The sequence below is a fragment of the Palaemon carinicauda genome, chromosome 35 (genome assembly GCF_036898095.1).
Source record: "Palaemon carinicauda isolate YSFRI2023 chromosome 35, ASM3689809v2, whole genome shotgun sequence".
Taxonomy (NCBI): Eukaryota; Metazoa; Arthropoda; class Malacostraca; order Decapoda; family Palaemonidae; genus Palaemon; species Palaemon carinicauda.
Window position 1 is genome coordinate 45,066,576 of NC_090759.1, and position 23,538 is coordinate 45,090,113.

The following is a 23,538-nucleotide window of genomic DNA, read 5'->3' on the forward strand; positions in this document are numbered from 1 at the left end:
TCTGACTAATTGCAATAACTACAGCGGCATCACACTTACGTCATTTGTTATGAAAATATCTAGTATGCTTATTCTATAGAGACTAGAGAGAAAGATTGATGAAAAGCTGAGAGAAGAACAAGCAGGATTTAGAAAAGATAGAAGTTGTACAGACCAAATTTTCAGTGTGAGACATGTGGTACAGCAATGTGTAGAATATAGATATCCACTTTTGATGGTATTTGTGGTCTATGAAGTGTGCATCGGCACAATTTTGTGGAGAGTTCTACGTTATTATGGAGTTCCTCTTAAATATGTAAATTTTATTAAGTCTGTTCATGAGGATAGCAAGTGTAAAGTTAACGTTAGTGGCGTCCTATCAAACTAATATCCAGTGAAGAGTGGAGTACTCCAAGGGAATGTGTTGTCAACTATGTTGTTTATCCTCCTCATGGATTTTGTAATGAATAGAACAGTTGGGGATGGTTGAGAAGAAATGGATTGGATTGGTAACAAGAAATTAGCTGACCTAGAGTATGCTGATGACGCTGTCTTTATTAGCAGAACACTACAGAACTTGCAAAGCTTGCTTATCAGAATGCATGAAATATCACATGAGGTTGGGGTCAAGATAAATAGAAGAAAGACAGAAATGATGAGAACGGAATATTCAATGAATGATGAAATATCATTTTAAGGAGAAAGGAATAATGATGTCGAATCATTTAAACATTTAGGAACCATTATCTCTAATACAGGATCTTTAGAATTTGAGTTTAATGAAAAATTATAGAAAGAAAATCAGACAATGGCTAGGTTAAGTAAAATTTGGAAATAAAATCGCATGAAATTATATATAGAAATCAGGCTATATATCAGTTTAGTGAGATCGGTGTTACTGTATGGGGATATGAGTCGTGGTATAACAATGAAACAATATCCAACAGATTTTGTAGATTTGAGACCAAAGCCCTCAGAAGAATATTGGGAGTTAAATGGCAAGACAATATTAGAAGGGAAACTATAAGAGAGATTACTCGAGTGCCACATGTTAATGAGATCAAGGTGACGAATAGATGGAGATGGTTTGAGCATTGTCTTCGCACTCCCCAAGATAGAATAGGTCACCAAACTATCAATTGGGCTCAACAAGGCACTAGAAGAGTTGGAAGATCCAGGCCTATATGGCTGGGGACTATGAAACGTGAAGTAGATGATGAATGGAGAATTATTGATTTAAAAGTTCAAGATAGAGACGACTGGCGAAATCTAACCGAGGCCCTTTGCGTCAATAGGCGTAGGAGATGATGATAATGATGATGATGATGAGGACAGGGCACTATATTAATCCTGAGTAGGGCATAGAATATTTGTTGATATTTATGCAAGGAAACATAACAGAATGATGCAGGTTTATTAGATCAATACATCCGTATCATTCAGTTATTAATACTATTGATTAAATGATTAGGTTCAGTAATCAAGTAATAGAATCTAATTATATAAATTAACTAAAGTCATTAATTGTAGTAACCGAATGTCTTTATTTCAATATATATCTCACGGTATAAGTATTATATATATATATATATATATATATATATATATATATATATATATATATATATATATATATATATATATATATATTAAATTATTAATTCCAATTTTGATTCTTTTGATTATATTTTGTTTACTTACCAAGTGGTTTTATTTTATTGCCAAACCATTACATATATCTAATTTTGATTTAAAAGTATGGTCAGAGGTTCATAATTTTTATTGAACAAATATTTTAGCAAGTTTGAGTTATATATAAACGTTGGATAAGCAATGCTTACCTGCCACCAGGCAGCTAGCTATTTTAACAGTAGTAGGTTGGCCAGGGCACCAGCCACCCATTGAGATACTACCGCTAGAGAGTTATGGGGTTCCTTGACAGGCCAGACAGTACTACATTGGATCCTTCCCTTTGGCTACACATACACCGAGTAGTCTGGCCTATGCTTTTTGAGATTACCAAATAATTCTTCTTCACCCATGGGGTTAACTACTGCACTGCAATTGTTCAGTGTAGTTTCCTCTTGGTAAGGGTAGAAGAGACTCTTTAGCTATGGTGAGCAGCTCTTCTAGGAGAAGGACACTCCAAAATCAAACCACTGTTCTCGTCTTGGGTAGTGCCATAGCCTCTGTACCATGGTCTTCCACTGTCTTGGGTTTTAGTTCTCTTGCTTGAGGGTATACTCGGGCACACTATTCTATCTAATTTCTCTTCCTGTTTTGTTGAAGTATTTATAGTTTATAAAGGAAATATTTAATTTAATGTTGTTTCTGTTTTTAAAATATTTAATTTTTCCTTGTTTCCTTTCCTTACTAGGCTATTTTCCCTGTTGGGTCCCCTGGGCTTATAGCATTTTGCTTCTCCAACTAGGGTTGTAGCTTAGCAATTAATAATAATAATAATAATAATAATAATAATAATAATAATAATAATAATAAAAGCTTAACGGCCATTCCAACTTTGGTGAGGTCATAAGCATAAAAACAAATATATATTTTTGTATGTTAGTTTAAGTCGTTTTTGGTGTTTATGGATATTATTAGGTCTGTCTTCTTTAATTACACCAAAAATTGGTTTATTGAGAAAGTCTCTCAAGATTTTTGGTGATCAATCTATTCTCAAGTGTTTTAATTCTTTCATTTTACCTTGTTTCGAGTATTGTTCTCCTGTCTGGTCTTTCAGCTGCTGATTCTCATCTTAATTTGTTGGACAGGAACTTACGGTCTATTAAATTTCTTATTCCTGATCTAGATATTAATCTTTGGCACCGTCGTTCAATTAGTTCATTATGCATGTTGCATAAGATTTTTCATAACTCTTACCATCCTTTACATTCAGATCTTCCCGGACAGTTTCCTCCTGTTCGTAATTCTAGGTATGCAGTTAATCTAATAGTCAGGCCTACTAAATCATGAGGCTCAATACTACAGTACACAGTACTCTAGAAGTTTTATTCCAGCTGTGACCAAGTTGTGGAATGATCTTCCTAACTGGGTAGTTGAATCAGTAGAACTTCAAAAGTTTAAACTTACAGCAAATGTTTTTATGTTGAGCAAGCTACATAAGTCCTTTTAGTGTATATATCAAATATCTGTTTTAATGTTGTTAATGTTTTTCAAATATTTTATTTTAATTTTTCATTACTTCTTATATTGTTTATTTATTTCCTTATTTCTTTTCCTCACTGGATTATTTTTCCCTGTTGGAGCCCGTGGGCTTATAACATCTTCCTTTTCCAACTAGGGTTGTAGCTTAGCTAATAATAATAATAATAATAATAATAATAATAATAATAATAATAATAATAATAATAATAATAATAATAATAATAATAATAATTAGTTTAAGCAAATATAGGGTTAAGGATACTCAAAAGTTTAAATATCCTTCTTGTACAAGAGTCCAGTTTGTAAATGTAAAGAAAGGATAAAGTTTGCTGAAAGGATTTTTTGTCAGTAAAGTTAAATTTAAGGGTGTGGGGTTTGTTTTGGCATCCTGCTACACTGTGGTTGCCTTGTCAAGACCATTGTACTTACGAATTTTCAAAGACTACCATAAAAGAAAGTTGAAAGCTGACCAGTGGTAGGCCCTTTCAGATTATGAAACCTGTTCAAAAGAGATAAATACTTGTCAACTCTCTCTGGGGCCTCAAATCCAAGGAGGAATCCAGTAACATATGACTAAGAGGCAGATAATGGACCGAGATGTGAACGGCCTAACTCCATGTCAGGAAAATCATCGTCGACACCACCGATTTACTGTGGACTAAAAGTGGTACTGTGTATCATTCCCTCTGGTGAGTGGTGACCAGGTTTGATTGTCGAAAAGCATGAACAGTGGGGATCAGTCACAGAGGTTCGAAGACTAACCTTCCTTCCTTGTGAGTTTTGGGGGAAAATTGCCAGGTCGAACCATAATTTTCTTTTCATATCAACCCAGTGCTACATGACAGGAAAACACAGGAAGGTCCTCCAGTTTCTGGAAATAATTTGGGAAGATTGATGATCAAGTTCCATCTTCACCTGTATGGTGTAGGACCGATTACCTGCTAACGGTAGGCCTACATAAGCAGCAACTGTTATACTGGGTTCATTTTCTAGTTAACCAAATCCATGGATACCAGTCACCAGGTGCGCTCTGTTACCCTTCCCAAAATGGAGGATGGCTTCTAAAGACAGATTTTATTCCTCACCCTCAACTGGATTAGGACACTGGTGCTTGGTCAAGGTGGAGTAGCTTGTCTGCAACCAATGCAACAGCAGCTGCTGTCACACCAAGCTCACGCTCTAATTGACCAACCACAAAGGAACCAGTCAAAAAGTGAGCTCTGCTACCCCATCCTATAGGAGGAGAACAACTCTCTAAGGACATGGCTCAATCCTCCCATGTCACTATATACTTAAATACCCTACCCTCACCTGACTACCGTACTGGTGATCAATCACTCAACTGACCCTGAAGGTACCAGTCAGCGAGTCCTCTTACTCCCTCCTGGAAGAGAACAATTGCTAAAAGTCTCAAAAAACATTTAATGAGAGGTCTTTTTATGATGTAATTTTCCCTCAACTTCTTTTCTCAGAAATATCCAAAAAGAGTATAAGAGGAGCGAAGTGAAAGAGGAGGAAAAGAGGGAAGGAACTTACTTGTTCTTTCTTTGCAAACCGTTCTCCCTTCACTACAACCAGAGGAATCAAGGTCTGAGCGTCAAGCAATGACTTTGCCCCAACAGAGGAGGATGCTATAAGATCTTCCTCAACAGGGAAAAAAATACTACACTAGGGATTTCTGTTACATGGTGATCACAAGGAAAGCTCACTGACATTAGCACCACATTATAATGCACTGCACAAGGGTCAACACAAGGGCAACACTAGCAACACCAGGTGTGCCCACAAAACATAGATAGATGGAGTTCCTAGATTATGTAAAGAGTCACAACTCTTTAAGGGTAAGGTAGTCATTATTGGGAACAAATAGATACGAGCAACGCTCAGGTCTAAACTGGGGTAACTCCCTCCTGGGTGAAGGATACTATAACAGTACAGGATGACTTGCTCTTTGAGAGGCTCTCCAAGTCTTCATATTGGGAAGAGTGTGATCGACACTCATTAAAGGGAAAGAATGTGAAGTCACGCGACCCCAACAAAAGGCACGACGCATAGGGACTCACAAATCAAACCATTTTGCCATATTTTACCTTTCAGAATACTTCTGCAAGTGACAAGCAAGTGTACCTAAAAATAAATCATTTAAAACAAATTATAAAGATTCAGCAGCAAAGTTAGATATAAGGAGTTACCAGCAACATACCTTTTCACCAAGCAGTCAATGTTAAAAGTGGCTTGACCTAGTCATGCCGGTGGGTAATCCCCCTAACTCACCTGTCACTACCTACCATAATTACCTTATCAGTAATTCTAGTGCAATTCCAGTTCATACCAAACTATTTCCCATTTAAATGATGATAGGTTTGCAGAAGCGTAAGAGAAATTAATCTAATTCTCACTTAATCATTTTAAAATAACTAAAAGATTAACTTACGTACATTGGCCACAGACTCTTTGTAAGGGAATTTGGTGAAGGTGTAAGTGACCGTCTGGGCCTGTGCTCCAGTTGCTGCCATTAGTGCTACCAGTACCGCAAGCAGTGATAAGGACGTTGCAACCACTGTGGCTAAGGCTCTTTCCCCTTGCATAAGTCTGTGGATATGAGGTTGGGTAGATAGTTTAGATACTATATCAACTGCAAGATCATCAAAATTTATCAAACTGCACTAATATATCAAATTTTAAAAGTGATTTGTATTTTTCCTAGCTATACAGACCTGAATACTTTTTGTAGGAGATAGCTTTAGCGTGAGCTTCAAGGCCTTTGAATCATTGTCAAGGTTGTTAATTAATGACAGGTGGTGAAAGGGAGATAATCCCACCAGCCTGCCTGTCAAAGACGAACCATATTTGACCTTCTGTTCAGGACTGGGAGGGATGGTTGAAAGAGGAAATATAACTTACAGGAATCAAGTTCGTATAGTTAGGGAAAATACCAATTGCTTTAAAATTCCATATATGTTCCTATGCAAATAAAAACCTTTCATCCTTTAAATAGCAGACTCATTGAATAGCGAGAGTAAGTGTCCTAGAAACAGAAGTGGAAATAACATTTGTCCTAGTCCCATACAGGAGCAAGAAAGGCAACTCCAACATCCTCTTTGAAGTTAAACATAGCTGATAGATCTTGGGCTAGTACCTGGTTTATGTAACACAGTACTAGGTCATGGAGGAATCCATGCTAGAGTCATGTCTTCGAGAATATGATAATAGGTAAATGATGACAAATGGGTTTAGTATATATTCAACAATCTTCCCCTTTGTTAAAGGACGATGATGGAGGTATTCTTCACAGATCATGTATGTTAAAAACAGTTACTCTGTTATTAAGCTTACAAGCATTAGGCGTCTGGTCTAACACGCAACAGTTGCTCAATTCTACCGTTCAATCTAAACTTGTGCTACCTTAGACAAGATACTTTCTGTCCTGTGAGAGAGGTGGGCTGGCAATACAACCTGTTGAGCAGTCAGTATAAGACCAAGGGAAAAAAATTTCCAAAAACATTTGTGTATAGTCCAGTAGGTAAAGGAGGTGATAGTAGTCTGGTGCTTCCAGACACTTGCCTTCAGTGCTTGATACACCAGCGATTTCTTCAAGAAGCCAACTGACAAGCTGATATCCCTGATTTTGTGAGATTTTGCCTAATCTGGGTGCTCAAACCCCTTGTTGGCCTATGGAAAAGCTCACTTGATTGTCTCGCAAAGCCAGAAAGACATGGTGTTCTTAGACACTTCCTTCTTGTTCCTACTATTGCTAATAGAGTCTCAGATGCTCAGGCCTGAGATACAAAATTCTTTTCAGATAGAGCTGCAGCGCTCTATCAGGACTCAGCGGCATCCTTCTCAATACACTCCACATATATCTCACTGGGAGGCGATGGAAGTCTTGAACCTTGGGTCATAGACTCAAGTTTTAAGTTTTTGTCACAAAGACTGGCAGGAGAATTTCTTCCAACCCTCCATATGTCTGACTTTCTGTAATAGTCTGTGCTACTCACCTACTCTTGTTGCTGATCCGGAGGCTAATAAAATAACAGTCTTGAGTGTTAGGGCTTTGTCAGATGACCTTCGGGGATGCTTTTATGGTGTTTGAGTGACATTGAGTGACATACTTGAGGATGAAGGCCTCATACTACCTCAGAAGCCTGAGGTCCAAGGAGGAGCAAGAGTATTTGAAGCTTCTCAGAACCATGGACAATTTCCAAAGAGAAGCAATCGAAACCCTTTAAAGGTTTTAAAGGCTGCTCATGAATGGCAGAGGTAAGGGACAGTGATATTGCCCTTTCAAACAGGACAATGCCCTAGAGACTGACCATGTATACATATGATCAGCACCCAAGCCACCTCTCCAACCAAACTAGGACCAAGAAGGGCCAGGAAATGGCTGCTGATGACTCAGCAGACAGACCTATGGGTTTCCCCAAAACCCACTATCCTTAGCTCACAAGGACGATGAGGTTGCAGCGACCAAAGGAACTAAGGAGATTGAGTGGGACTCAAACCCCAGTCTGGTGATCACCAGTCAGGTACATTATCACATCGACCACCACAACTTAGTTCATGGCTGAATGATAGCCTTAAAGGGTAGAGACTAAGAGTATTTTCTCTTGGTAAAGGTAAATGGGGAACACATGGATCTGCTGAAGAGATGATCTGACCAGAGAGACACCCCTTCTATGTCATCAGTCACAGAAGATGGCCCAATTTCACCAGCAGACAACCGCAGAGGATAATCACAGATACCCAGACATATTCACAGTCCTGGCCAAAATGCTTTCTGCTTAGAAGAGATGCTAGATAGTTTCCATCTGTGAAGTGCAAACGACTTCACAGAATGATGGTACCTCTGACAGAAGAGTGGGCTACGGGAATAACTCTCGCGACCTTGATGAAAATGGCCAGTATTATAGGATACTACTTATCTTTGAGCTATTTGACAGCCACCAGAGTCATCCTGAGACCTGAGGCAGTCAACACACAGTTGGTCAATAAGAGAATCATGTTCAATGGAGGAAAAGTATATGCATCTTAAATGCATCATCAAATGCTGCCCATGTGTCCGGGATATGAAAACAGAACATCACAAGCTTTCTATATAGCCATGTGGGAATCAGGTCAATCATTGGTGACCCACACAATGCTAAGAGCCTTTCTTGCACACAACGATGTAAGGATATTCCATCTCTACAGCTTATCCCTTAAGATCAAGCTTATCTGCTAGGAAGTTCCTCTTGCTTGAGTGTACCTTGCTCATAGCTCTTCAGAGTTGCTCGGCACCCAGGCATACATCAGCTTTTTCAATTCTCAGAGGTGCAGGGAGATAGGGCATCATTGCTTGTTGTTATAAACTATTACCATCATATTGTCACTCGTCAGCACTACCAAGTGACCCATCACCCATTGCTGAAATGCTTGTCGAGCCTGAAATACCAACTGCATCTCCAAAACGTTAATATGTAGTTCCTGTTCTTTTATGGTCCACACTTCCAAAGCAATGAAGCCCATTAACTTTCTTTGTGCATCCAAGAACAGAAGCATCTTTAGAAGAGGGAGAGTTGAGAGGTACTTCTTTGATGAAATTCTTGTTGTTCAACCACAAATTGAGATTTTCCTATACCTCCTGTTCTGCTGGAACTGAATGGATGGGGAGATCCCTGGCGCTTGACCAGTGCCACTACAGATCTAGCTGTCCTTCAATGTCCTAAAAGGAAGGGATAAGGTGGAATCTCGAGTTCTACGTTCACCTGGCCGATAGTAAGGGTGATCAGGCATGGGCATGACTGCTCACACCTGCTTCATGATCCCATTGACCGACCACAAAGTGAGATCTGTCCCTCAAGAAGAAATGAATAGAAACTCCGCAAGATTTCTTGCTAAAGGCCTTCCTCTGGACTTCTATTTCTTCTTACTCTGTATGCATAGAGGCCTTGAGGTCTAAGTGACCGATGGCAACAGTTCTTCCACAGGGGTAGAAGCTAAAGGAGTTTCATTGACCTGAACCACTGCACTGGGGGGTCATTGTTACTGGGGAGCAATAGTAATGCATACTGGCGCTGGCACTGCACTGACCTGGGAATAAAATCACACATGAGCACATGCAAGGGAAGAAGTCATTGAGAAGTGTCATCTTCTGCATTCATAGTACCAAAGTACCATTAAATGGGGAAAAGACAGAGTTAGGCTTCTAGTATCCAAAAAGGAAAGGTGAAGGTGGAAGCTCGGGTCCAGGCGAAACTCCTCACCTGCTTGTAGTTTAATAGCAGCCAACTTGACGTTGCCCTTGCACTCCAGTTAACTGACCATATGAGTAAAGATTGCTAGGTGAGATTGTGGAGATCCTTTTTTTTAATATTTTCAACATTCGTTTTGTTTTGGTTTGCCAAATCCTTCAGAGTATATGAGAGAGAATGCCAGTGAGTGAACGAGGTAGTTTGTGTATTGATAGTTTGTAGCAAGTAAGACTGTTAAATAATTGAAGGTATGTTGTTTACATTTTATTTTGTAAGAAAGGTTAGGACGGTAGTAAATGTCTTGAGTGATTGCTTTTTGATTTTTGAATACAGTAGAGGAATGTTGTTATAGTGCCTGGATTTGTATATCAGTTTGGAAGTGTATTTATTCATTAATAAGTAAGTATTGATTATCTTTTCTTGGTGTGGTTGTGAAAATAGAATCAGTTATTATTTTTTTATCATAGTGTGATAGTTTACTTAACTAAGAGTGTTCATAGTCTCTTTTGTTCTGTTTATTTTCTCCTTTGTCCTGTATTCTACTTTGAGTAAGACCAATTCTTCTCCCTCCTCTGCTGTAGAAGTTTTTGTTATATTCGAACTGAAACGGACACGATTACAAACTTGGAAAAGCTTGTGCTGGCAATATTATGAATGATGACGACTTTTACTCTCTAAGAAATTAATTATTTGAATTATCCTTAAAAGATTAAATATGTTGATGGCCATGATGAGGACCAAACGTAGAATGTGGAATTGACTGCTCCATAAAATAGATTGCAGTGTCACCGTCGGCCCAGGGAGCTGTGACTGTTTTTCTAGATATTTCAGTCTAGAGTGTGTACAATATAGTTTCCATGTCCACACATACATGCACACACACATCTACACACACACACACACACGCATATATATATATATATATATATATGTGTGTGTGTGTGTGTGTGTGTATACATCTACACACACATATATATATATATATATATATATATATATATATATATATATATATATGTGTGTGTGTGTGTGTGTGTGTGTGTATACATCTACACACACATTATATATATATATATATATATATATATATATATATATATATGTGTGTGTGTGTGTGTGTGTGTGTGTATACATCTACACACACATTATATACAAATATATATATATATATATACATATATATATATATATATATATATATATATATATATATATATATATTCTTATGAAGCTGGTCTAACATGAGAGTAGAATATTTTATTTACGTATTGCATTTGTGTACTTAAGAGATGCATAGCCAGCTCGTAGGAAGAGTTCCACTCATGTAGGATTAAGTATATGTATGTAAATTACATAAGACTATCGTCATTCATTTAGTTGTACTTTCATTCAGTTCCGTATATGTAAATTTACGTCATTTTAAACAATTAAATTTTCATTTCACTAAGTTTTGTTACGGAGTCTTATGTAACTTGTTTAAAGGTATGCTGTATGACGTACACGCTAAGGATTGCATCATGTTTCCACATGGTTGGAAGTTGCAGAAAAGTTCTCACCTAGAACTTATTCTTTTTTTTAATATTGTGAGAGGAGGTGGGAGAATAGCTGAGAGCGTTGCCTCATTGAGCTACGATAGTACCCTTCTTCAAAAACTGCCAAGTTGGCAAACTGACGTTGTGAGAACCCACCTAGACCATATGCATATGCATCAAATCCATTGCTAGAAGGAACTTGAAGTTTCTGGATTAAATTTGGATGATATATAATGGACTGACCCATGCTTTGGAACCAGAGAGATCCAGCCTGACACCCTACAAGATCTGTGCTTCCGCTAGTCCTCTCACCAGTACCTATCCAGCCACTACGTATCTCCTCTCCAACGTGCAGTGTCTCCTCTCAAATGTACATAGTGTTTTCTCTCAAATGTAAATAGTGTTTGTTCAAACATTGGAATTTCTGTGGCTTAAGTTGTAAGAAATGTCGTGTATATGAGAGTAAAGTTATTTTATAAAAACTAATTGGTTTTCGTGACTGGCCCTGTGAGATTAGGTTAAACAGTGAAGTGTATTTATTTTTGCTTAACCGTTCGGTAACCTTGTGTGAGAGCAAAGAGCGTAAGAGTAACAGTTATGTATATGTAAGTGTAATTTTTATTTAATTTCTAAAGTGTTAAAGTGTCAACTTTTTTCCATTAATTGTCAAAATTAAATATTTTCATAGATTAATTTCTAGTGAAACAAGTGAATGTATAATTTTTTGAAGTGTCATTTTTTGTCTTAGTCTAAAGTCTAGTTCAGAATGAAATTTCGAGAGCTTTATTTTTAGGTATTACTGTTGAATTGATTATTTTATAGAATATATTTATTTTTGTAAAGTGTGTATTATTTCGATCACCAATACTTATTTCAGTGCTTGTTCGTATCTCCTGAGGCTGGTTTTAGAATAATTCCCGTTAAAAGTAAAGTAATCACCCAGTTTTTGTTTTGAGTGTAACGTAACAAGACCTTTAGATATTCAGTGTTCATATATATTATTGTGTGGGAGCTGCGTATTATTTTCAGAGTTCAGTGGTTTTCTCTTGTGTATCAGATTATGTAATATAAAACAGGTGAGTTTTGGAGCTCGGAAGTTTATTTAATTCGCTAGTCGTAATAATATATATATATATATATATATATATATATATATATATATATATATATATATATATATATATATTTCATATGAGCTATTCTTACTCCATAGCCACTTACTGAATTCATAGCTTTGTCAGTCCATCTGCTTTACTGTCTAAATATTCTCTCCAGTCATTCCTGACTTTTCTTTTGACCTCACTATCAATACTGGAATACTTTGCATGCTCTACCTTGTAAACTTCATTACTTCCTTAAAAACTTTCAACAATCAAATTTTTATAGTATCCCAAGTATCATTTGATATCCTTGACTTTCTCCTTGTAACTGTGTGTCCCAAGACTTCACTACCAACTGACTGATATAGGTTCTTAATATCACACCATTCTTCATTAATTGTCTGCTCTTCATCTCTTAGAGTCTCTAAAACTGCAAATCGATTCCTACATCCAATTGCAAATGTTTTTCTGCGCTCTTTTTCTAAAAGCTTAGTTGTATCAAACCTGACTATTCTATCTACCTTTCTGTTGGGTGCTTTCAGTTTTAATTTCAGTGTGGAAATATCTGCATCTCTGTAGCTTCTTACATTTCCCAGAGCCCTCCTTCTCTCTTTATTAATGGCAATGTCATCTATTTGAATTTTGTAATTGCCACATGGTGAAGTCCATGTGTACTTGTGGATGTTCTTGTGCTGAAAAAGAGTACCTCTAATGACAAGATTGTTTGCCAAACATAAACTTATGAAATGTGTGTCCATTTTCATTTCCAACTTTGCCAAGACCCTCGGCTCCCATCTCATTCTCTATCCCTTGATTATTCCTTCCAACTTTAGCATTGAAGTCGCCAATCACAATTGTCATATTTCTCTTTGGGATCTCATCTATTGCACTCTGTAGTTCTTCATAGCATTCATGTTTCCTTTCGTCAGGAGAATCATTTGTTGGGGCATAGCAAACTATGATACTCATATTGCACTGCTTTGATTTGAACTTTCCTTGTAATAATCTGCTCTTTGTGTCATCATCATTCTTACCCCTTCTCTTCCAACTCTATCTGACCTTCCAGAGTAGATATACATATTGCCTTGGTCTAACATTTCCTTACCAATCTCCTTACAACGTGTTTCACTTAGGGCTAAGATATCCACATAAATTCACTCTCCACTTGCTGTAACTTCTCAATCTTATCCATGGTTCTAACATTCCAATTACCTATTTTCAATTTTTCTTTATAAACTGTGAGATTCTTAGCACCACACTATTCCCGGGACCGGGGGCCATTCTTTCATCTTTTCTATCGATGACTGACTAAGGCTATAGAGGATTCATTGGCTATATACATCAAAGGATAGCCAGTTCCTTGTGATGCACAGTGCCTATCTAACTAAGGCGAGTGACCCTTGCAGGTCCATACCAGTTCTAGTAAGATTAACCAGCAGGCATCAGGAGTAAAACCCGAAGAGATAGTTTGTTTATCGCCTTAAACTAAATCCATCACCCTGCTGCCAGTGACTTCATCGAGATTTAGGGGGGCATTTCCTCAACACCCAAAGCTCTCATTATTCCACAGGTTGTTCATCCGCTCTTACGAGTTTAACCGTTGGCAAACATGGATTAATAAGATATACTGCCTAACACAGTAAAGATATACCGCCTAGTATGGTAAGATATAACGCCTAGCAAAGAAGAAGAAGCATATACCCACCAAAAGGAGAGATGGATCTATTATAACAACAGAAGATGAAGAAAGACAATGTTGGATGGAACACTTTAGTAAGGTCATGAATGGGAGATATGAGGGAATAATTTGATTAATATACCTGAAGCTGCTGAAGACCTTGATTTGCTTATGAGTGAATTCTGTGTGTTTGAAGTCGAAGCTATCCTCAAAACACTAAAGAGGTGGAAAGCCCCTGGATACGATGGAATAACTGCCAAGATAATAGTGGCCGAAAATTAAGTGACTCCCAAACTACTTACAAGATTATTTTGTAGAATGTGGCATGAAGAGGCAAAACCTGATGAATGGCAAAAAAGGAGATCTGACTGATTGCAATAATTACAGAGGCATCACACTTACATTAGTTGTTATGAAAATATATAGTATGCTTATTCTAAAGAGACTGGAGAGAAATATTGATGAAAAGCTGTGAGATGAACAAGCAGGATTTAGAAAAGGTAGAAGTTGCAGTGACCATATTTTCATTTAAAGACATATTGTACTGCAATGCGTAGAATACAAATATCCACTTTTGATGGCATTTGTGGACTATGAAAAAGCCTTTGATAGTATGCACTGACCAATTTTGTGAAAAGTCCTGCGTTGTAATGGAATTCCTCTTAAATATGTAAATTTGATAAAGTCTGATCATGAGCAAAGCAAGTGCAAAGTTAATGTTAGTGGAGTCTAATCAAATAAATTTCCAGTGAACAGCGGAGTACTTCAAGGGAATGTGTTGTCACCTGTGTTGTTTATCCTCCTCATGGATTTTATAATGAGTAGAACAGTTGGAGATGGTGGAGAAGGATTGGACTGGATTGGTGATAGAAATTCAGCAAACCTATAGTATGCTGATGATGCTGTTCTTGCTAGCAGAACATCACAGGATTTGCAATGCTTGCTTACCAGAATGAATGAAATACCACACGAGGTTGGGCTGAAGATAAATAGAAGAAAGACAAAGATGATGAGAATGGAGTATGCAATGGAAGATGAAATATCACTGGAAGGAGAAAGGATTAATGAGGTAGAATTATTTAAAGTATTAGGAACTATGATCTCCAATACAGTGTCTTTAGAATTAGAGTTTGGTGAAACATTGAAAAAAGTAAATCAGACAACGGCTACATTAAGTAAAATTTGGAAATCAAATCACCTGAAATTACATATAAAAATCAAACTATATATCAGTTTAGTGAGATCTGTGTTACTCTATGGACTTGAGCCATGGTATGACAATGAAATAATCTCCAATAGATTAAGTAGATTTGAAAACAAATCCCTCAGAAGGATATTGGAAGTTAAATGGCAGGACAGGATTAGAAATGAAACTATAAGAGAGATTACTCGAGTGCCATATGTGGATGAGATCATGATGAGGGGTAAATGGATATGGTTTGGGCATGCTCTTCGCACCCCCAAGAAAGATCAGTTCACCAAACGTTCAGCTGGCCTCCACAAGGCACTATAAAAGTTGGAAGACCCAGGCCTACAAGGCTGAGGACTGTGAAGCGCGAAGTAAGAGATGATGAATGGAGAAGTATTGAATTAAAAGCTCAAGATAGAGACTACTGGTGAAATCTAACCGAGGCCCTTTGCGTCAATAGGCGTGGGAGGAGTCGATGATATATATATATATATATATATATATATATATATATATATATATATATATATATATTACTTGCTAAGCTACAACCCCAGTTGGAAAAGGGGGATGCTATAAGTTCAGGGGGCCCCAACAGGGAAAAAGCCCAGTGGGGAAAGAAAATAAGGCAAAATAAAATATTTTGAGGACAGCAGCAACATTGAAATAAATATTTTCTATGTAAACTATAAAAACTTAACAAAACACTAGGGAGAAATAAGATAGAATAGTGTGCCTGCATGTACCCTTAAGCCAGAGAATATATATATATATATATATATATATATATATATATATATATATATATACATATATAAGTGTTTGTGTAGGCCTATACATCATATATATATATATATATATATATATATATATATATATATATATATATATATATATAAACACCCTCACAGATTTAAACAAACCAAAACCTAACAAAACATCTAGTTCAATGCATACCAGTATTTATTATCATAGTGATGTTTTGTTGGATTGTGGTTTATCTATTTGTTAAATTAATTTCAAGTCAGGTTGGGGTATTTTTTGAATGGTGTTAAATATAAGAAAGATAGTTTTAAGATTATGTTTAGTTTTAAATATCCTTCCTGTGCAAGAGCCCAGTTATACAATTATGAAGGTAGAAAAGATTATAATGCAGAGACTATTTTCAGTAAGTAAGATTCAAGGGTGTGGGATTTGTGTTTTGCATCCCGCAATATTTTTTTCCCTCCCGAACAGAGACAGCCAAGTTGGAATATAAAACTAGACTGTTGGACAGAGAGCAGTAATAGAAATTAGAATTAAGAGTGATGAAAATGGAGGATCAATTAAAGGTTTAAAGGGAGGAATTGTGGTCGAGTTGGCAAAGAGAAGTTTTCAGTAAAGAATGAGAGATTTAATTGTAAAAAGGAGATGCAAAAGGAGCTGAAAGAGCTGAAGAGAAGTATAGAAAAACTGGAAGAAGTTGTAGAAATAAGATTAAGAGAGATTGAAAAGTGAATGGAAGAATGTATGGACGAACAAATGGGAGTTATGGTGGGACAAGTAATGAATATGATCAGAGAGTTCATCGGTGAAGGTGTAGTTGGATGAGTGACCAGTACTTCGAGTAAAGAGTTGATGGTTGAAGAAAACACTACGAGCGCGGAAGAATGGCTGCTGAATTTATTAAGAGTAATATGGAAAAAGGAAATATTACCTAAAGACTAGGAGGAGAGTCTATTGGTATCTATATTTAAACAGAAAGGTGATCTAATGGAATGTGATAACTACAGGAGAATTAAACTAACAGAGCCCGGTTTCAAAGGTTTTGAAAGAGCACTAGATGAGATATTGAGAGGGATAGTAAAGACTGGGAAACAGCTGTATGGATTCATTAGGGTGTGAGGGACTGTGGATTCCATTTTTATAGTAAGGCAGTAACAGGAAAAGAGGCTAGAGGGAAACCAGAAGCTTTCCTGTGCTTTTGTAAATCTAGAAAAGGCTTATGGTAGAATCCAAGGAGAAATTATGTTTTGGTGCTTAAGGAAGAGGAAAGTCTCAGAGAAGTTGGTTAGAATGGTTGAAATGATGTGCAAAAGGACAAGAAAGATAACGACAGCTGTTGGAGAAACAGAAAACTTTATAGATAGTGTTGGATTACAGCAGGGTCAGCATTAAGTCCATTTTTATTTGTGCTGATAATGGCTGTGTTGAGGGAAGAGATCAGAAATGAAGAGTCGTGGGATTTCTTAAATGTAGAGTACGGTGATTACCACTGATAATCAGTAAGAATTAGAGAGAAGGATTGTAGAGTGGTAAGACACTTTAGAGAGGGGTGGCTTGAGGGTAAATGTTGATAAGACTGAGGTTACAGTGGGCAGTAAGAAAGCTAGGGACAGGATAGTCATACATGAGAGTAGGGGCTCAGTTATAAAACAAGTAGAACAATTTAGATACTTGGGGGCTACTGTAAGTCAGGAGGGAGGAAGTGATGCTAAAGTTTACAATAAGATAAAATTAGCCTGGGGAAAGCCAATCTAGTATGGGTGTCCCTGATTAGTACAGTTTTGCTGATCATGGCAATAGACAAACCCTTTCAGTATGTTATGGCATCCCCACTCAGATAACACCACATCAAACACCATATCGCCACAGAGGGACCAGCTGCCTCTAGACAAACTAATAAATGCAAAGCAATTATTCTAGAACATGGAACAGGCAGGAATCTGCTAGAAAGCCTACAGCTCATGGTCATCTCTCATACACATGTTTTCTACAGAAGACAGAACATGGTGGCCCTGCGGGAACTACTGACAACTCAACGTTCAAACAATACCAAACAGGTACCTACTACCTAACATCACAGAAATAACAAACCAACTCAAAGGAGCAGGAATATTCTCGAAAATCGATATCCAGAAGGGTTATTATCAAGTCCCATTAGCAAAAGAGAATGTAGAAAAGACATCAATCATCATCCCCTTTGGGATATATACTTTTAATTACACCTGTTTCGGCCTTCGAAAAGCAGGTGCCATCTTTCTTCAGTGAATTATCCCTTTATACTGATGACATCTTGACTTTCAGCTTAAATTATAAACAGTACATCAAGTACATAAAACAAGTCCTCCAGAAACTCAGAGAAAATAGGTTACTTGTCTAACCATATGAATGTGAATGGGCGAAACATACATTATAATTTCTCGGGCATCGAATAAGTCCTGAATCAAAGACCCAAGCCGATGCTGATTTTCCAAGGCCAGGAAACATTAAAGAGTTTTCTAGCATGATCAGTTACAGAGCTGTCAACCCCTTCTGATGTCAGTGCATGAGATAACTAAGCTGGGGTTCATGCGCCTTGTCAGGTCCAAGGCGAACCCCTAATGAAGGCTCATAGGAGCTCCCCCACCCCCGTCTAAAATTATTTCTAAAGTTTTTGAGGGACATTTGAAGGCATCTGATGGTATTATTAACCTAAAAATGCAATACATGCAACAGATAAAATAATGACATAAATCCACATAATTGGTAAACAAAAAAATTTATTTTCTCCAATAATTTCTCTTTTCATGTAGTATGTCCTCTTTACTTATTATTATTATTATTATTATTATTACAAGCTAAGTTACACCACTAATTGGAAAAGCAGGATGCTATAAGCCCAAGGGCTTCAACAGGGAAAAATAGCCCAATGAGGAAAGGTAACAAGGTAACAAACTACAATAGAAGTGATAACAATCAAAATAAAAAAAAAATAACAATATTAACATTAAATTAGAAGTTTCATATATAAACTATAAAAACTTCAAAAAAAAAAAAAAAAAAAAAAACCAAGAGGAAAAACAAGATAGAATAATATGCCCAAGTGTACCCTCAAGCAAGAGAACTCTAACCCAAGATAGTGGAAGACCATGATACAGAGGCTATGGCACCACCCAAATCTAGAGAATAATTGTTTGATTTTGGAGTGTCCTTCTCCTAGAAGAGCTAATTACCATAGCTAAAGTCTCTATTACCCTTACAAAGAGGAGAGTAGTAGCTGAACAATTACATTGCAGTAGTTAACCACTTGAACAAAAGAGAATTGTTTGGTAATCTTAGTGTTATCAGGCATATGAGGACAGTGGAGAATGTGTCAAGAATAGGTCAGACTATTAGGTGTATGTTTAAGCACAGTAAAAAGGAGCCATAACCAGAGAGGGGGATTCTGCCTAGTACTATCTGCTCAGTCAAAAGATCCCTGGCCAACCTACTATGTTATGTTGTTATACAGTTATCCTGTTAGGAATGAATGTAGTTTTTGACACAGGAATTCTCAATATAATTTTTACCATGTTCACAATGAAAAAAATCAGTAACTCAGGTTTCAGAATTCCAGTTCTTGGCCAGTTTTAGTAAATGAAACACACAAAATAACCCACAACTGCTCAGTAAGACATTTGTCCCTTGTCAACGTTGTCATTTTATTTAATCAAATCAAAGCAACTATTCCAAAATGCTACTTTCACGGCTATGAATACAACACATGCTGACAAGTTTATTTGCATAGTTCCCAAATGTCCTGTCGTGTTATCGACAAATTTTATTATTTTTCTTTTTTTTTTAATATTTTTGTCAAGGCATGAGATTTTGGTGACTGCTTGAGTGCATGACATGAAGCTAAGATGCAGGATGCGTGACAGTACTAGAAACATTGTGCTGGCCAGATAAGCAAGAAGCAGCATTTAAAACCAAAGAATCCTTTAATTGTGCTGCAACACTAGTACTTCCTCCCTCAATTAGGTCCCTTACGATACCCATGAATGCAAGTAGCACAGCAATGTGTGCAGTAATTCAGCAGGATACAGATGATGGCTGCCTACCACTAGCATTTTTTAGCAGAAAGTTATCTCCAGCAGAACAGAAATAATTCAGCTTTGACAAAGAACTACTGGCAATTCATGGTGGAATTAGAAGATCCTCCCTTGATTCATACCTTCACAAAAAAAAGGCAAATTGCAGGTCAGCACACCAATAGCGGCAATCATCAGCAATCACTGAGTATTCTTGCACTATCAGATATCTGAAGGGCTCTTGCAACTATGTTGCAGATGCCCTTTCCAGAAACACTATTAAAACCATCCAAATCAGGATATCATACCCTGGGGTAGCAGCAAACCAGGACAATGAAGACCTACAGCACCACTGGCAGGAAAATCCTGCCCTTTTGTGGTTGGATTTCGTCATAGATGACGGAGAGACAACCATTGCCTGTAGGACAAGTACCAGGTATCCTTGTCCCTATCTCCCATTGGTTTTGAAGAGGAAGACTTTTAACCTCTCCCATAATCTATCACTCCCTTCAGGTTGCTACACTGCCTGCATCCAAATTGAGTGATATATTTGGAGGTTAATGAAGACAGATATAAAAGAATGGAACAGCGAATGTCTTCCCTGTCAGACATCAAAGATCAAGTCACAAAGAATCCTGGATAGGGAAATTCAGGGTGCCCGATCACCACCTCGTTCATAATCACATTGACATTGTGGGACCACTACCTCCCTCAGAGAGATATGCTGTAGTTACCTTTTCACCATCATTGATCAGAATATCAGATGACCACAAGCCAATATCTGTAAAATATCAAATGGCAGAAATCTGCACAAAAGCTCTAATCAATTGGGTCAGCAAACATGGAATTTCCCAATACGAGTGATAGGGGGCTAATTTCATGTCAGTCCTATGGAGTTCCCTCGCCACCAGCCTCAGGAAAAAATTAATCCGTATGACACCATACACTCCAGAAACCAACGACAGCAGTCACCACCAAATAACAGGAGGGAAGATGGAACAAAGGATTTATGATGGATCCTATTAGGACTTAGAACAGATCTTCAAGTGGCCCTTAATGATTTGCCAGCAGAGGCACTCTACAGACTATGATTAGTTATACCCACAGATGTATTTCAGGATCCAAATGAACCTATCCGTAAAGCAATAAAAGAAATCTTTCAGCATGAAAAACATACGTCTAAGCCAAGAAATCCCTGCAGAGCTAGAATGTACCAAATATGAGTTCATCAGAATAGGTTCACATCGACACCCCTGTCACCCGCATGCTCAGGACATCATCTCATACTACAGCGAAAATGGAAGTACTATGAAATGTCAGTGAAAGGCAGAACTACCTGGGTATCGATAGACAGGAGCATACATCCCAGAGGATGCTTCAGTTACTGGAGTCTTTTTCTGGGGGGGGGGGGAAGTATTGTAAGACCCATTTCCCAGCATCTCCCAATGATATTCTGGCCATCAAAACACACCCTCCCATCAACGGCATGAAAAAAAAAAAGGTTTAGAACGAACACAATCAAATATCAAGGATATATTTGTTGATTCAAGGAAAGATAAAATAATATTTAATAAAGAATATTGTAAGCTTTCAATTCAAGTGATTTAGATGGTTCTGTTTCTTTAAATAAAATATATTCCAAGCATTTACTAGATGTGCACAAACACCCGAGGATTCTGCTCTTGTACCTTTGTAGATGTAAATATTTCCTTCTACCTTCCCACTTGCAAGGGGTGCTTATATATGTAAGATTTCTGTGTAAATTAATTAGTTAACCCCAGTCAGGGTTTTTGTCCGAATCATCACCAGCAAAGTATGTAGTGTTACAATTGTATCTTTATTTCTGGGTTCTGAACACACAAAAATCAATCTATAGCTTATCTTCCAGTTCCATAATCACAAGCAGTTGTAAGGTAGTATAGCATGAACTGATAGTACCAAAAGATAATGCCATATAGGATTTTCTCATAAAACAAAAGGAAACGTATGCACTCATTAGATGATAAAAACCGTCGATCGTACCCAGGCATTAAAACACATAGTCATGTATAGTATAAACAGGTCCAAGAGAATTTCGCATTGTAAATCAGCTTATTTGACAAGAGGTACATAGCAGAGGACGGGAAGCTGCAGTCACAGAACAGGCAACTGCCAAGGTGGCCGAGGAGAACCCCAGGGAGTATCAACTCTTCACCTGGATAGGGTTAGGACATAGGAAGAACTGTACAGGAAAGCCTAGCCCACCTAGCGGGTGACGGAAAAAAACAAATGCCAGGGTAAGATGACTAGACAAGAGGAACTGTAGTTCCCAGCACAGTCAGTTTATGGCCTAACCAGTAAGGGGAAGGGGCAGAGAAATCACCCAAGGGTGGTCTCTACGGCAGCAGAGAGATTCATTCCAGGGAAGGAAAACTCTCGCCCACCTAGGGCCATGATAAATAGCTTACAAGCTATCCTATCCAAGGATGACAGCGAAGAGTACTTCAGTCACATGTGACTAGACAGGGATGGAAACAAAGTTCCATAGCAGGTAGACACACTAGCAGGCACAAGGGGAAAGGAAAAGGGTGGCAATTGGAGACTCAGAAATTGGTAAGGCGGCAAGACAGGAAGGCCTAACTGCCACATTAGAACAGGAATAGTGGTCTAAGGGGTCTGTAGTGATAGGGGACAGAGGACAAGTCCTCACAACCAGCCATAACCTACCAAAAACTAAGAAGGAAGCCTAAGAATGAGTAAGGCGGCAAAAGGGGGGAGGGATCTACCTGGCAGCATTAGAACAGGGGTAACGCATTCCAATGGATAAAAAAGAAGTAGACACAAGGAACAAGTTCCCAGGAGCCGTGCCACCTCGCCAAACATATAGGCTAAGTGAAAAGTGAAAGCAGTCACCCTAGGACAACTTTAAAACACTATCCGACTCCCAGAGGGACCTTCAGGACTGCAGCTCCCCGCTGTGATGAGTCGACAGCATGGGAGGATGGGCAGCCTCATGAAACCTGTAAGGTTAGGTAAAAGAAGGGGATGGTGCACAACTGTAAATTCACCAGGCATGGCAGTCGGCCAGGGTGGAGCTACCTTGAGTCAATGCTGATAGCACATTGAGATCGGGAGTTGTAACGGCTCTCTCGCCCAAGTATCCTACCCTATCCCTTATCCTTCAAAACAAGGTTAACTCTATTCGGGGAAGGATAATCATGGCTTGTTATTAACATGTTCCTAATTTATACACGATGTCTTTCGGGATATTCGGTCCGGAGGTTAGAACTCCGTGATACCTCTAAAGTAAAATTCTCTGGTATATCACTCGCAGAAAACCTGCCACTAAGGAACTTCCATCAGGATGACATGGCTATCTCACCCAAAAATAGATTTTTCCTATGTCAAAATCCATTATTTGATTACTTAATTGGCCATGTAAAGTAAAATTACCTTCAATAGAAATTCGGAAATTTTCTTTTTATAAATTAGATTTAAGAATTATGCCTGTTGTTTCCTTCCATACAATACTTAATATAATTTTGCAAAATAAAGAAAATGCATAGTAGGTACTGGTTATTCCACTAATGACAAAAGAATGGGATATACTAAAACCATTGAATACTGACAGCGTTCAAAATAGGACATAATATTATAAGCTTGTATATGTCATATTTTTAAGGGCAACAGAATCTGTATCTTAATTTGAGCCCTTATTGAAATAAAAGACTCTCATTGATATACCTAATTCTATATTCCTAACCTCTTGAAACACTGTTTGATTTATTTTTCCCGGTGGCCCTACTACATATGATGCTAGATAATCAAATCAGTCAGGAATTAAATCTTTTTCTTTAATAATAGAAGCGTTG

The 23,538-nt window shown here is 37.7% G+C and overlaps 1 protein-coding gene across 1 annotated transcript in view; it reads right to left on the reverse strand.

Annotated features, from left to right (window-relative positions):
- Positions 1-23,538, reverse strand: part of LOC137627717 (uncharacterized) — a 67,230-nt gene that overhangs the window by 29,150 nt on the left and 14,542 nt on the right. The window contains exon 2 of the mRNA XM_068358976.1: positions 5,586-5,739. Coding sequence (XP_068215077.1) covers positions 5,586-5,739 — 154 coding nt within the window. The remainder of the gene's footprint in view (positions 1-5,585; positions 5,740-23,538) is intronic.